General features: G+C 49.8%; 1 protein-coding gene across 1 annotated transcript; it reads right to left on the bottom strand.

The window, feature by feature from the left end:
- Positions 1 to 5,932: 5,932 nt before the first annotated feature.
- gmnc (geminin coiled-coil domain containing) lies at positions 5,933 to 12,504 on the bottom strand. Its single transcript, XM_020701048.2, has 5 exons — positions 12,371 to 12,504; positions 10,012 to 10,091; positions 8,241 to 8,326; positions 7,312 to 7,428; positions 5,933 to 7,138 (listed from the first exon to the last, which is right to left on the bottom strand). The coding sequence occupies exons 2-5, from the start codon at positions 10,079 to 10,081 to the stop codon at positions 6,278 to 6,280; spliced, it is 1,134 nt and encodes a 377-aa protein (XP_020556707.1). The 5' UTR covers positions 10,082 to 10,091; positions 12,371 to 12,504; the 3' UTR covers positions 5,933 to 6,277.
- Positions 12,505 to 15,321: the final 2,817 nt, after the last annotated feature.

Below are 15,321 nucleotides of genomic sequence, written 5' to 3'. Positions count from 1 at the left end.
GGGAGAAAGCAGAGGGTGGGGGTGAGGGGTTGTGGGGACAGGCAGCAGGTGAATCGCGCAGGGATTGTAAAAACGTAAAACCCGCTTCCCGTCACTCACTGCAGCGTATGAGTGTGTGTTTGGCTCCCCGTCTGCATGTGATCAGTCTTTCTCACATCTACAGAACATTCAGACCTATGATCACGTTTAAAGTCTCAACGCCTGTATGAAGCAGAAACTCACCACGGATCAACCAGACTAGACCATCAGCAAAACTACCACGAAAAATACTGATCATTTATTAGCAACAGAATAACAATGTTATTAAAAAGAATCCACAGACTTATTGTACTTTAAAAATGTTGAAATTACATCAAATGCACACATTCATTTGTATATTTAGTTTTAAACATATTGTCGCGGACTGAGTTGGATGGCTGTTGGGCCGCGTTAAAAGTTCTGGAGTTCATTGATCGCATCAAGCAGAGATCTGATTGGCTCTTAGTTCTGTCGCTCAGCCTGTTGTTAGGTAGTTTGGACCAATGGGGTTCAGCTATGGGCCGAATAAGGGAAATGGGAGGGCTGGAGCGGGAGCAGGTGAATATAAAGTTGGGAGAAGCGCTCTCGTCTCGTCTCGGCGGGAGACATTCAGGAGTTGCTGAATTAATTGTACGGCGTTTGTTGTGGTCTGCAGTAATCGGAATAAAGAACTTTAAAAGAGGTTAAGTCTCCGTGCCTCAGTGTGGGAAAGGGACACTACATTATTGTATGGCTCTTTGGAAATTACATTTCAAAATATGTGGCGTTTATGGCTCTCTTGGCCAAAAAGGTTCCCGACCCCTGCCTTAGGGGCTCATAGAGGGGGGGGCAGTGGGGTCACCAGGCCGTCGTAGCTCAACATGCAGCCACGGTTTGGACACCAAACCCAGACTGCAGTTTATGTAGGTTTGCTCTAAAACATCAAATAAAACAATAAAGTTCATAAGAATTCACCCCAAAGAGAACATTCCTGATCTATCTATGTCATGTAACCCTTGTTCTATCCTAGGTTCTCTGACCTAAAGTGGATCCAGATCATCTTCATCCAAACTTCCAGCAGTGAGACTCGGACAGAAATTCCTGCTACTGAACAGTTTTCCAGATCTCTTCCAGATCATCAAGTGTGAAGGAAACACGTATGGATGGTCACATGACTTTATTCAAAGTCTGTCCACACATTGGAATGATGGACTGATCCGTTTAATGACATCACACGTGTGTTGTTGCTGTGATTGATGGGTTTTACAGTAAAAGATCCTTTCAGGGCGGTGGGGGGGACTCTCTCTGCACCTTCAGCCTGTTCCATCCTCCGTACAGCAGGGGGCGCTGTGTGTCCACAGGAAGACCATAGAGGAAGAATTGTGGACTCATGTCTGCAGAATTAGGTCGCTCAAGCTCTGACCTTGAATCGGACACCTCGGAACCAGGGGGTAGTGGTTGGCCATGGTTCTGCCTGGGGCAGTTGGTTTGAGTCCCTGTTCAGGCGGCATTAACCCTTGTGCTATCCTATGACCCCCCCCCCCTTCCATTGAGGTGTTCTTCCTACCATGACAAAGGTGGATAAAGGTGGAAAGATTTCATGTAATCCATGGACACCAGTGAAGATCACAGATCATTGAAGAAAAAAGGTTCAGAGCACTGTCTAGTGGGTCTAGATGACCCACCTCCCAACATTAAAGTGCCTAGGATAGAACAAGGGTTACATGTGTGTCTGCATGTGTGTGTCTCTACATATATGTGTCTATGTGTGTTGGTGTGTGTGAGTTAATTGTTGAACTGAATCTGCTGCTTTTATTGAGAAATGACTTATCTTCTCCCAGAATCCATCAGGACTCAAACAACGTGAAACCGATCCCGATGGCGCCGTGTTTGCAGAGAAGGACTGAAGTCAGAGGCTTTTGTATTTCTGATGTGCGTGGACCCCGGGGCCTCCTCCTGATGCAGATGGTCCTCAGGGGTCCGCTTGGGGTCTTCGGTTCTCCAGCAGCTGCAGTTGAACTAAAGTTTGTTTCAGATCCTGTTAAGCAGCCTTTTGCAGATTTTCTTTCAGGATTCTAAACGTGGATGAAATAAACCCCAAAGACGGTCAGAAAAAGGTCACAGAGGAGCCCCTCCTGACACGAGGAACACCGCAGAAATCCCCGGTTCTGGTTTTCTCCTTCACTGAATACTCCATGCGAGGTCAGGGGTCAGCAGCCCCCCCTCACTTATACGTGACGCATTAACCGAAACGCTGGAGCATGAAGGCACGCCGCCGCCGGTCACTGTGTAACTGTGACGGCGTGCAGAGAAGCTTCAGGAACAAGCAGAACATTCCACGTCCCTGAAATGATCAGAGGCCAAAGGTCTGAGACTCTCTGATGGACGTTCTCATCAAAGACGTTCTCAAGGGGTTCCTGATGAGTTCTGGTTCTTGGAGAACATCGGTTCTTTTGAAGAATCAGATGAGAACAGAGAGAACAAACGTTTTGGTCCTTCAGGAACTCCTCAGATGCTGCAGAACTTCAGATTCCAGGAGAAGCTTCAGAGACGACAGCAGACAAGTTCCTCCTGCAGGAGTCCACGAAAACGGCCACGAAGACGACCACGAAGACGACCACGAAGACGACCAGAAAGACGACCACGAAGAGGACCACGAAGATGACCAGGAAGACGACCAGGAAGACGACCACGAAGACGACCACGAAGACGACCACGAAGACGACCAGGAAGACGACCAGGAAGACGACCAGGAAGACGACCAGGAAGACGACCAGGAAGACGACCACAAGGACGACCACGAAGACGACCAGGAAGATGACCACGAAGACGACCACGAAGACGACCACGAAGACGACCAGGAAGACGACCAGGAAGACGACCAGGAAGACGACCAGGAAGACGACCAGGAAGACGACCACAAGGACGACCACGAAGACGACCAGGAAGATGACCACGAAGACGACCACGAAGACGACCAGGAAGATGACCATGAAGACGACCACGAAGACGACCAGGAAGATGACCATGAAGACGACCAGGAAGACGACCACAAAGACGACCAGGAAGACGAACACGAAGACGACCAGGAAGACGACCACGAAGACGACCACAAGGACGACCACGAAGACGACCAGGAAGATGACCACGAAGACGACCACGAAGACGACCAGGAAGATGACCACGAAGACGACCACAAAGACGACCAGGAAGACGAACACGAAGACGACCAGGAAGACGACCACGAAGACGACCACGAAGACGACCAGGAAGATGACCACGAAGACGACCACGAAGACGACCAGGAAGACGACCAGGAAGATGACCACGAAGACGACCACAAGGACGACCACGAAGACGACCAGGAAGATGACCACGAAGACGACCAGGAAGACGACCAGGAAGATGACCACGAAGACGACCAGGAAGATGACCACGAAGACGACCAGGAAGATGACCACGAAGACGACCAGGAAGACGACCAGGAAGATGACCACGAAGACGACCAGGAAGACGACCACGAAGACGACCAGGAAGACGACCAGGAAGATGACCACGAAGACGACCAGGAAGACGACCACGAAGACGACCACGAAGACGACCAGGAAGATGACCACGAAGACGACCAGGAAGACGACCAGGAAGACGAACACGAAGACGACCAGGAAGACGACCACGAAGACGACCACGAAGACGACCAGGAAGATGACCACGAAGACGACCACGAAGACGACCACAAAGACGACCAGGAAGACGAACACGAAGACGACCAGGAAGACGACCACGAAGACGACCACAAGGACGACCACGAAGACGACCAGGAAGATGACCACGAAGACGACCACGAAGACGACCAGGAAGACGACCAGGAAGATGACCACGAAGACGACCAGGAAGACGACCACGAAGACGACCACGAAGATGACCAGGAAGATGACCACGAAGACGACCACAAAGACGACCAGGAAGACGAACACGAAGACGACCAGGAAGACGACCACGAAGACGACCACGAAGACGACCAGGAAGATGACCACGAAGACGACCACGAAGACGACCAGGAAGACGACCAGGAAGACGGAAAGATCTGCAGAAACAGACAGACTCTGCTCTTCTGATGGTGGGGGCAGCAGAGATGCATGCTGGGAGCTGGAGGAGAGCGGTGGTCCACGGTTTCATGGAGAAGCTTTGCTTCATGAAGGTCAAAGGTCAGGCACTGAGGTCAGGAAGGGTCATCGGTCTGAACGGAACCAGAAGAACTGAACGATGGATCTCAGAGATGTTCTGGACGGAGAGGAGAAGGAAGTCAAGAGCCCTGAGGAGCACCGGAGGAGGTTTAAGGTTCTCCCTAAGCGGGTCCAGATGAACCCCGTGGTCACATGACCGCTTATCTGAGTCCGGTTCTGTGCGTTCTGAGCGCGGCTGATCCCAGCAGCAGGACCAGCAGGAACACGCCCCCTGCTTTCTGCTCATTAGCGGTTCTCCGGCGCCGCAGATGTCGAGGACGTTTGAGGATTGAGTTTCAGCCGGCCTCCTTAATGACCCCCTTCCGCGGTCCGGGGCCCGGAGCCTGTGATCCAAACCGGCCCTCCTTTCACATTCCGGCCTGATTCCGGGTCCCCCCACCATGAAACACCCCCAATCTGTCAGACATCTGCGGCCCGTCCAACCGTGTCATTAGCCACACACCGCTCGGTCCGCCCGCCACAGACAGGGACCCCAAGTCCTCCCCCCGGCCCCCACAGCAGCCCTCCAGGGACCCGGGGAGGAGGGGGGGGGACCCCGTGCTGGGAAAGCCCGAGGGAGGAAATGAAACCTACCATCTTTGTGGGCCGGAACTGGGGGGAGGACGTGGGGGCGGGGCTTTCTGATGACTTTGCTTTGTTGCTCTGAAGAGACGAGGGTGAGAAAGGAGGAAGAGGAGGAGGAGGAGGGGGGGGCAGTGTCTGACCGGATTACCTGGTAACCGAGATGAAGATGAAGATGTTCAGGAGTTCTGAAGGTTTTCTGCTCCGAAGACAGAAGTTCAGCAGAAACGAGGAAAAGTTCTGATGACAAAGTTTGTTCTGGAATACATGAAAACCCAGAAGAACATCCGGCAGAACCTCAGTTCAGGTTTCACACCAGCCAGACCAGGAGGACCATCAGGAGACCAGATCTGGACCAGACCCAGACCTGATCCGGACTGGACCTGGACCAGAGCTGCTCCTGGGTTCCCTTCAAGTCCATCTGTCTAGTCAGGTCTTCCTCTGACCGTGGAGGTGCTGATGATGGATCCTGGTTCCCGCTGTGGTTCTGCACCGGCATCCAAACAGAACCTCCATGGTTTAACCCTTTCAGGATGTTCTTCGGTTCTCCGGCAGACGAGTTTCTGATTTACTGAAACTAAAGACACGAAAACAGGTTTAAGTGGGAAGCAAGTTTTATTTGTTCCATCAGAGGCAGGAACCCGTCACAGGTTCAGTTCTGTCGCAGCTTCATCACACCTGAACAGGTGAACTTCTTCTGGTTCCCCGTTTTCACATCTGCTGTTTTCAGCTCGTGAGAAAACTTGTTTGAAAAAAATGTTCTTAAAGCCTAAAAATCAAAGCTGATCCTTGTGGTTTCTGACAATGAAAGAGTGATGAAGAAAGAGAAGAAGAACCCTCCTGTTCCTCCACATCAGCGTGAAGAGAAAGAAGAACCCGTCCATCATTCGGAGGGAAGGACAGAACCAGCATCTCAGAAAGTTCAGAAGACAAAAGAGGCAGAAGAAGAGAGAAGAACAGGACGTTCACCAAACTACCTCCAGACAAACATCAAGACTTCTGGATCAAAGTTCTTTCTAAAGCATGGCGGTGGAAGTTTGATGATGTGGACTTGTTCTGGATCAGGATTTACTACACATTCTGCTCCAGATGATCATTAGGAGATCAGGTCTTCTCAGATCCGGTTCATGCTGTTAAATCCAGGTTAAGGCTTCCTGGAAGACCTCAGTCCTGGTAGATGTTTGTGTGGTCTTGGTCTGGCTTCATGGTTGACATGGAAACATGGACGAGTCCACAGGATCTGCAGACGCCTGGTGTCATCCCAGGACCAAAGGTCTGCAGGCTGGAGCCCAGTGGGTGTCACTGATCCCAGAGAACTGTTGATGTTGTCCAGGTCCAGTTGAGGACTTCATGGATCTGTGTCCGTCAGGCTCCACTCAGATCCAGTGTACCGTTCAGCAGCCAGACAAAGCTGTGTTTCTTCTCCTCGGCAGCATCTTTCTTCCTTCCTGGAGGTTTCTGGCAGTCCTTCTTTAGGGTTCTTGTCTGGGCACCCAGGTGAAGTTGCAGCGCCCCCCTGTGTCCCTCCTGACAAAGGCCTGGCCCTGGGGGAAGCTGTGGGTCTTGACGCTGCTGGACGGCCGCAGGAACATGCTGAAGGCCACGTCTGTGGACCTGCGGGGCGTCCGGACTTCAGGATGATCCGATGGACTCGTGCGGTTCCAGGGACCAGGAGACGCCCAGGGTTGGTTGGAGGTTGGAGTTGAAGTCAGGAGGGGGGGTGGGAGGACATTTTCTGGGGGAGTCCACCTGTCAGGAGGTGGAGACCAGAACGACAGCCCTGCTGGGTCCCTGTCCGGACTGTGGGCCGGACTTGAGCCAGTGATGGAACAGAGGTCCGGTCTTTGGAAGGTGGTCCAGGTGCTGAAGCTCCTGATCCCGGATCCTGGGGGGGGGGCCATCCCTGCAGATGCGCTGGACTTTTCCGAAGTCTCTGGATCTGCAGAGAACCCGTGGTCCGGTTCGGATGCGGTTCCTCGGCAGCAGCTGTGAACCGATGAAGGCGTCGCCGTGGAGACGGGCGAGTCCAAGGTGGAGTCGGGGGTGTAACCGGAGGAATCCCCCTCCCAGATGCTGAAGTCTGGAGCTGACTGGCTGGACGTGTCGATGGTGTCCCGGTCCTTCAGGCCCAGCGTCCGTAGGACCCACAGGTCCAGGTTCGGTTCTGAGGGGGACTCTTGGGTCTCTGAGCAGAACTCGGCCATGAGGTTCCTGCAGACCCTCTTGCTGACTTTCTTGGAGGGCAGGAGGCGATGGGTAGAGAGCCGGGGGGGTTCGACGTCCCTGGTCATCAGAGTTCTCTTCAGCGCCACCCGGCTGGCCACGCCCAGTTTCTGTGGAGGGAGGGGGGACAGAATAAAGCTTTGATCTTAGAAGAGTCGTAAAAAATCCACCTGGTTCTGATTTGAGTCACGGTCCATCAACGGGAAGGTCCTAAGATCCGTTTGAGTCAAACGACAGAACGTCTGACTGGCTTTGAGGCGTCTCTGTAAACGTTGGTGCTCACCTCCGCCTTCTCCTGCAGGCTCCTCACGAAGGAGGAGCTGAGGAACTCCCTGAGTTTGCAGTTCTCCTCCTGGAGGCGGGCCAGCTCCTCCTCCCTCTGCAGCAGAGCGTCCTGCAGCTGCAACATCCAGAAGGAACACTTAGTCTGATCCAGACCTCAGAGATGGACCACATGCAGAACCTCCTCCATAAGCTCTACACGCTCCTCCTCCTCCATGACTCCCAACTTCCTCCAAAACATTCCTAACATAGTTTCTAGGCTGGAACGGTTCCTTTCAACAACAATCCGGTTCTCTGACCTAAAGTGGATCCAGATCACCTTCATCCAAACTTCCAGCAGTGAGACTCGGACAGAAATTCCTGCTACTGAACAGTTTTCCAGATTTCTTCCAGATCATCAAGTGTGAAGGAAACACGTATGGATGGTCACATGACTTTATTCAAAGTCTGTCCACACATTGGAATGATGGACTGATGCGTTTAATGACATCACACGTGTGTTGTTGCTGTGATTGGTGGGTTTTACATTAACCCTCGTGCTATCCTAGGCACTTTAACATTGGGAGTTGGGTCATCTAGACCCACTAGACAGTGCTCTGAACCTTTTTTCTTCAATGATTTGTGATCTTCACTGGTGTCCATGGATTACATGAAATCTTTCCACCTTTATCCACCTTTGTCATGGTAGGGAGAACACGTCAATGTAAGGGGGGGGGTCATCTAAGATAGCACAAGGGTTAAAGTAACTTAAACCTCCCGTACCTCAATCCAGATGGTATCTTCCAGATTGGTTATGATTTCTCTCATTTTGAAATGATTTTATGACGGTTTATATCGATTCAATTTGCTTAACCTGCCTCAGTCTCAACCTGAACTACAGCTGCTGAAGCTCCTGCGATGCGTTCAATGACACTACGTCAACATCAGTACCTGTTTGTTTCTCTGCAGGTGGGGAGAGAACTGCTGCTCCCACGTCCAACCAGCAGGGGGGGAACTACTCCAAACACAGGGTGGCCCTGATGCATGGAAACACACACACACACACACACACACACACTCAATTCACCTGAAGGGCATGACAACCGTTTAAAGAACAGGAGACATCACATCCAGATGTTATGACCTCAGACATCAGGAATATTTTTATGATCAATCACAGAGAACCTTTACATGAATAGAAAAAGTATAAAATCCTTTTTGATACGAAATCAGTGAAATGTTTTCATGTAAAGTCACTAAAGATGTAAAAAGCGACGATGTTCTTTACCACATAATTGTGTTTTTTATCAGCAGGTCTATTAAATATTATTTTTAGACTTTATTTTTAAAATCCAGTTGATCTCAAACATGTTTCTTAAACAAATTTAAACAAAACCGTTCTGAGGACCCGTCTGATGGACCCGAGAAAAAAAACGTCAAACCAGAAACTTTTTCTGTTAAAAGCTTCTAAAAATGATCCCAAAACCGTTTATGTGTCTGTATAAAAAATAAAAAGGAAAGTAAAATTCTTAAATAATGAAATACATTTTCTTTTCCCCCCATTTTTTCTGTTATGAAACATGTGATTGTCGCATGATTCAATGAAAAACCTGACAGCAGAGCTGCAGCGGCCTCCTGTGGCCGTCAGAGGAACTGCAGGCTGACATCTGGGGCCTCATTTCTAAAACTTTGCGTAGGATTTGCGTCAGAAGTGGCGTACGGATGAAACATAGGATGTGCGTACGCACAGAAATATTCCGATTTATAAAACCGTGCGCACACACATCCTACGCATCTTTCCCTTAATAAATCACAACCGATTCTAAATGCAGCGCAGCTTTTGAGGCTTCATGACACGCCAATAGTTGCCCATAAATAGTCCGTGAAACGCCCACAAATGAATATTCATTGATTGGGAAACCATAGCAAACACAGAGAGGAAATGAAAAAAACGTAACTTCACTCAATGTGAAGTAGAAGTTATCGTTGGCGAGGTGGAAAAGAGGAGAAAAGTGTTGTTTGGAGGGCACAGTGTGGGCATTACTAATGCCAAAAAGGCACGTGAGTGGCAGACGGTGGCAGACGCCGTAAATGCTGTAGATCAGCCATTGTGCGTCATTACGCATTGTGATGGGGCATTTTATTTGTTTCACTGCTGATCGATCAAACGGGTGTTGGTGTAGCTGTTAATTGTCAGACTTGCTTTGTGAAGTCTTCATGTTATTTCTGAGAGGCAGTATTGTCATTTTCACTTTCACGTGTTTCTTCCATCTGCCGACGGCGTCGCCGTTTCTCATTTCACCCGTTTTTGTGCGTACGCCTGGGTCAGAGCGTGGAGGACCGCACATTTTCCCCTCAAGTTTGCTTTTTATAAATCTCAACTATTGCGTAGAGAGTGGCCTACGCCTTCTTTTGTGCGTACGCAACCTTTAGAAATGAGGTCCCTGGTCATCCAAGCAAAGAAAACTATGGGCTGAATTTGAAAATCTCTCATCTGCCGTGAACAGAACTGTTCTGTTTTGATAAATGACCCCCCCCCCCCCGTTTGCAGGGTGGTGCTCTGCTGAATCTGTAGAATCTGCAGGGAATTTATAGAAACCTCCCTCCCTCCCCCCCAGAGTGAAAGGCTGAGTCAGCAGGATCATCTCAATGAAGCCTGGGTCCTGATTGGCCGATGGTTCGGGGTCAGAACCGGGCCGGGGGAAGAACCGGTTCAGCTCACCACACAGCTCGTGTCTTCTCTCGTTGAGGTCACTGGCGTCCCCCGCCCAAACAGAGGTCGGCGTTGCCATGGAAACGGTCCTGCAGGTGACGAGACAGAGGTAAACCCAGAGATTAAGGAAATGTTTGTTTGTGAATCTGTTGGTACATCTAACTCATGAGAGAGATGAAGCCCCGCCTCCTGTTTCCACACCTGAGGAAACCCAGAGGGGATAAATGTTGCAACAAACGAGCAACAGGGCAGGTTGCAGAGGGAAGCAACTTTCCATTGATCTCCATGTCAAAATGTCTAAAAAATGTCACTTTAAATAAAAAGTTTTAGAACTTTTTGATGTTTTTCGTCGTTTTGTTGTTTGCTGTCGTGAAAAACTCTGAGTAAAACATAAAACATCAGGAGGAAGGACAGCTGCTCGTCTCTCTGGTCCTCTAAAGTCCTGTTCACACTGGGAGGAATTTCGCGCGCTTTTCGCCGACGTTTAACGCCTCGTGACTAAACAAAGGGCACCAATGTGAGTGTGCACACCGACGCGAAAAAACGCCACGCATAAAAGCGTCGTTTTTTACAAAACGCCTCGGGTTCGTTTTTTTGGTTTGACGCGCCGCGTCAAAAACTATCCGACCAATGAGAATGGCGCTTTTGCACACGTGTCTGGAGCTTCTGAAGTTACACTAAAACACAACTTGGGGGCGCTCAAACACAAAACTGCCTTTCTGAGCACACATACCAGCGAAGAAGATAGACGCCAAGTAGCGTCTACACTGACGCAAAGAAATAATGACGGACATTCTAAAATATCCCCGAAAACGCTCATGATACATTTTCAGCTCTTGTACCTGTCGATAAAACTTCCCAAGTTCTTCTCTTCTCGTAACTATGGGATGTACCCAAAATCTGCGTCTTTTCTGGCGTCTTTCATCATTCAACAGAACAATAATTTCTTCATCGCTGGAACTGGAGCGGAGCTACTGGTGCTTGAAATATTCATGTTTTCTTTGTTTGATTCTGACAAGCGCGTAAATACTTGCTCTCCTCTTCTGAGTGAAAAGCGACTTTAAGAAGCGTAAAGTTGCGCAGCGCCACCTTGTGTACAGGAGTATTTCTGTTTACATTAAGCGCCATCTAATGTCAGGGAAGGAAATTGCATGTTCGCTCGGCTCACCGTCAGCGAAAATCGCCTGCGTGTGAACACAAAAAACGTGGCGAAAAACGGCTGGCGAATATTTGTCCCGGCGTGTACGGGCCTTTAGGATGCGTTCACACCGCATCAGACGCACATCAGGGCTTCTGCTACTGTCAACCAGCGCATGTCCACCACTTACAGATGGAAAATGTTTGGTGTGAAAAGCAGTAGCGGTGGGAATCTGGTGAATCTCGCTCCATGATAAAAATAATATTAATAATAACAATAATAATAAAAATAATAATAATAATAATAACATGACAGACTTGGTGTCCTAGGACTCCAGCCGGACACAAACCGCGTTATTCATTTCTCTTCCATGATCCTCCACCGACTGGCACTTCTACGAATTAAAAGGGACGTCATCCAAACAGCTCCTCCCCCTGCAGCTCTTACCTCCCTGCAGCTCCTCCCCCTGCAGCACCTCCTCCCAACAGCTCCTCCCCCTGCATCACCTCCTCCCTGCAGCTCCTCCCCTGCAGCTCCTCCCCATTGTACCTCCTGCATCCAGCATACATTTTCAAACTCTGAAGTGAATCGTACCACAGTTCATCTGAGGAAAGCAGAGACCCTCGAGGAGGACCAGAGTTCTCCCGTTTGGTCCAAACCAGAGTTCAGGTGAACTTTCACACGTGCAGAACCAAAAGGACCATCGGAGGAAACCAGACCTGGATCAGCCCAGAACCAGATCAGGACTGAAGCTGTGACAGAAATTATCAGTTTGTTTCAGGACGTTGATGCTGAAGCTCAAGTTACCAGAGAAGGTTTTTACCAAAATAAAAGCCCAACACAAACAGCTGTTTACGGTTCTGCCCAGAACCAAAGCGTCTCTTTGTCTGCAGATCAAAAAATCCAGATCAGAAGTTTCTGTCAATAAAGTTTAAAGATGGAAAGAGGAGAAGATCAACCTTCCTGATGTTTTTTCATGATTAGAACAAACCATCTTCATCTTCCTCTTCATCCTCCTTTCACTAAAGTTCTATCTGGTGGAACAGATTTCATTTCTTCCTAAAGTTTGGATGAAATGTTGTTGTAGAAGGACAAAAAAAGCTGGTTTGTTTTTAACTTTTCAACATTTCTTTGGATTTCTGGTTTGTTTGTTTTTTAATTAGGAAAAAATATTTTTCTGGCATAAAAGTTGATAATAATAAAAAAAAAACTTCTGTTCATAAAACTCACCTCCCAAACTGAGTGGACTTGTTAGAAAATCATGAAAGGATCTGATCGTCCAACAGCAGGAAGCGACTCTTTCTCCGCGGGTCTCTGCAGATGTTTCTGCTGTCGGAGGATCCCAGCAGAGGTTCTTCCTCGGAAGCTGCTCCTCTTCAATCCTGCATCAGATAAACCTCCAGAACTGACGGAGGAAGAGCGCAGAAATCCCGCCGTTCTCTGCCGAAAACGGCGCGTCCTGCGCGGCTGAGCGTCACCTGTGTTTGAGACACGAGTCAGAGAGCGGCTCCGTGCAGCAGGTGCGTGCACGTGAGGGCGCGCGCGCGGTGACTGACAGACGGGGGCGACAATCAGCCGCAGGGCTACAAACCTCCTCAGGGTCCAGGTGGACCCGGGTCACCAGCAGAGACGGTTTTCTGTGGGCATGATACGGGTACGTGCGTGCGAGCGTGCATGTGACTGATGGTGGACACAAATGTTCAAGGCTGGAAGCAGCAAAATGTTAAAATAAACTTTTTTTGTCTGTGTTGAAAACAATTTCTGCAGAAATTATGCAAAGACTAAAAAATTGTACATAAAAGAACAAAAACAGGCAGACAGTCAGGAAGACAGACAGAAATGCAGACAGATACGCAGACAGACATGCAGACAGACAGACAGAAAGACATGCAGACAGATACGCAGACAGACATGCAGACAGACAGACAGAAAGACATGCAGACAGATACGCAGACAGACATGCAGACAGACAGACAGAAAGACATGCAGACAGACACGCAGACAGACAGACAGACAGACAGACAGACAGAAAGACATGCAGACAGACACGCAGACTGAAATGCAGACAGACACGCAGACAGACAGACAGACAGACAGACATGCAGACAGACAGACAGAAAGACATGCAGACAGACACGCAGACTGAAATGCAGACAGACACGCAGACAGACAGACAGACAGATATGCAGAGAGACAGGCAGACAGACATCCAGGCAGACACGCAGCCAGACATGCAGACAGACATCCAGGCAGACACGCAGCCAGACATGCAGACAGACACGCAGATATATACGCAGACAGACATGTAGACAGCCAAACACACAGACAGACATACGGACATAGATTAAGACAGACACGCAGACACACAGCCTGGCAGGCAGACAGACAGACATGCAGACAGACACGCAGACAGACATGCAGATGGACAGACAGACACGCAGACAGACATCTTCCAAACCCTCCATCATTTGCTCGGTCTTGTACCGACGTCCCGCCTTCTAGACACGCCCCTTCTCACCTGACAGACGTTTAACCAGCTGCAGACTCAGACGCAGAACTTCCTGCTGTAGGTCAGGAGGTCAACGTGCGGATCAGGACCACGGTCTACAGAATCTGAGGACAAAGCAGATTCACCTGAACTGGTCAGATCAGATTCTGCAGAATTCAGATTAAACGACCCCCCTCCCCCACCAGGTTAATCTGTAATCTGACAGCAGGTCAGTTAATATGCAGCAACAATTAGGAACCTAAATCACAATCTGACATACCAGCAAAGTGACAGATTAACCCGAAGAGGAAGAAGGAGGAAGAAGAGCGGCAGGTAGAATGAACGGGAGATGAGGAAGACGAGGAAGAGGAAGATTAGGAAGAGGAGGGAATAAAATCAAGTCAAATGTTTTAAAAGGCTTAAAGAAGGAAAGAAATGTGACTCCTGAGAAAAAACGACAATCATGGAAGACTGAGAGGAGGAAGAGGAGGAAGAGGAGGCTCATGAAGGAGGTGCCACAGCTTCACCTCCATCTGAAGTTAATCTGCCCCCCCCCCCGTCCCCCGGGAACGCTGACCTGTAATTAAATGTGACTTTCCCCATTAGCTTCAGCAGAGGCTGGTTAAGGGGAGGGGGAGGCAGGGAGGGGGGTAATTACTCCCACGGCGGACCTGCTGCTCATCAAATAACTGCAGAGAGCATGGGGGGGGGGGGGGGGGCAGCTGTTTAATTTTCACCTGAGAATGAAACAGGATCCTGCTGGGGAGCCTTTGAGCCAGGCAGCCGGTTCCACAGTCCTCCTGGACTGATGACGTCACCCTGAACCAAGAACCCCCCCCCCCAGTCCCGTCTGAGCCGCTTCCCGTCTGACAGATTCCAGCCTCACTGGTTCGTCCAGAACCACCTGAAGATCTCCACGTCTGAATCCAGAACCTGCACCTCGTGGGGCTCCCTGAGGAGCTCCTGTCTTGGTCTCCTCTGGTTTCCCCGTCTTTTTTTTTTACCTTGATCTTAGAAAGAAAACTAAAGACTTAAAATCACACAAAATTCTTCTAAAAGTTAAAAGAATCGTAGACAGACGTAGAATTTCCGTTTTTTTCTCGTTTCTTCTTTCCTCATAGGTCAGTAAATTACCCAGAACCCTTCAGGCTGCAGAAACAAATAATTTCTCCTCAGCAGGGGGGGGGCTATAGGTGGGATACCTGGTGGTCCACCTCAGGTTCAGTGGGACAGATGTCAAATCCTGCCCCCCCCCCCCCCCCCCCCGCTACTTCCTGCTGTGATACTAATGACGGTGGGCGGGGCCGAGGGCTTTGTTGGACAACAGCGGCGGCCGCCTGTCAGCCAGCAGCCGGGTCACCACTGGAGGTCCTCGCCGGCGGCCACGCCCCCTCTGCTGCACAGCATCCGACAGGGTCCCAGAGTCGGGGGAGGGGGGCAAAGACAGACTGAAGTCCAGCTGTTTACATCTGTCCGTTTGGCTTCTTCACTGCAGCAACGATGAAGATGAATCCAGAACATCGGCTGATGGAGGAAAAGGAAGCTCAGTCCAACTTCCAGAAGAATCATTCAGGACAGAAAAGCAGAGTCCAGACGGTGAAACTTTGTCTTTCAGGAGGTCCTCCTGCTGTGCGTCCGTCGCCGCAGACAGAATTGAACCCTCAACCTCATGTCGTCTAAGCCAGTGTTTTTC

Source organism: Oryzias latipes, chromosome 13 (genome assembly GCF_053564925.1).
Source record: "Oryzias latipes strain Hd-rR chromosome 13, Olatipes_Hd-rR_3.1".
In the NCBI taxonomy this organism is placed as follows: domain Eukaryota; kingdom Metazoa; phylum Chordata; class Actinopteri; order Beloniformes; family Adrianichthyidae; genus Oryzias; species Oryzias latipes.
Note: the sequence above shows the minus strand (reverse complement) of the source record. Positions and strands in the feature narration are given on the sequence as shown.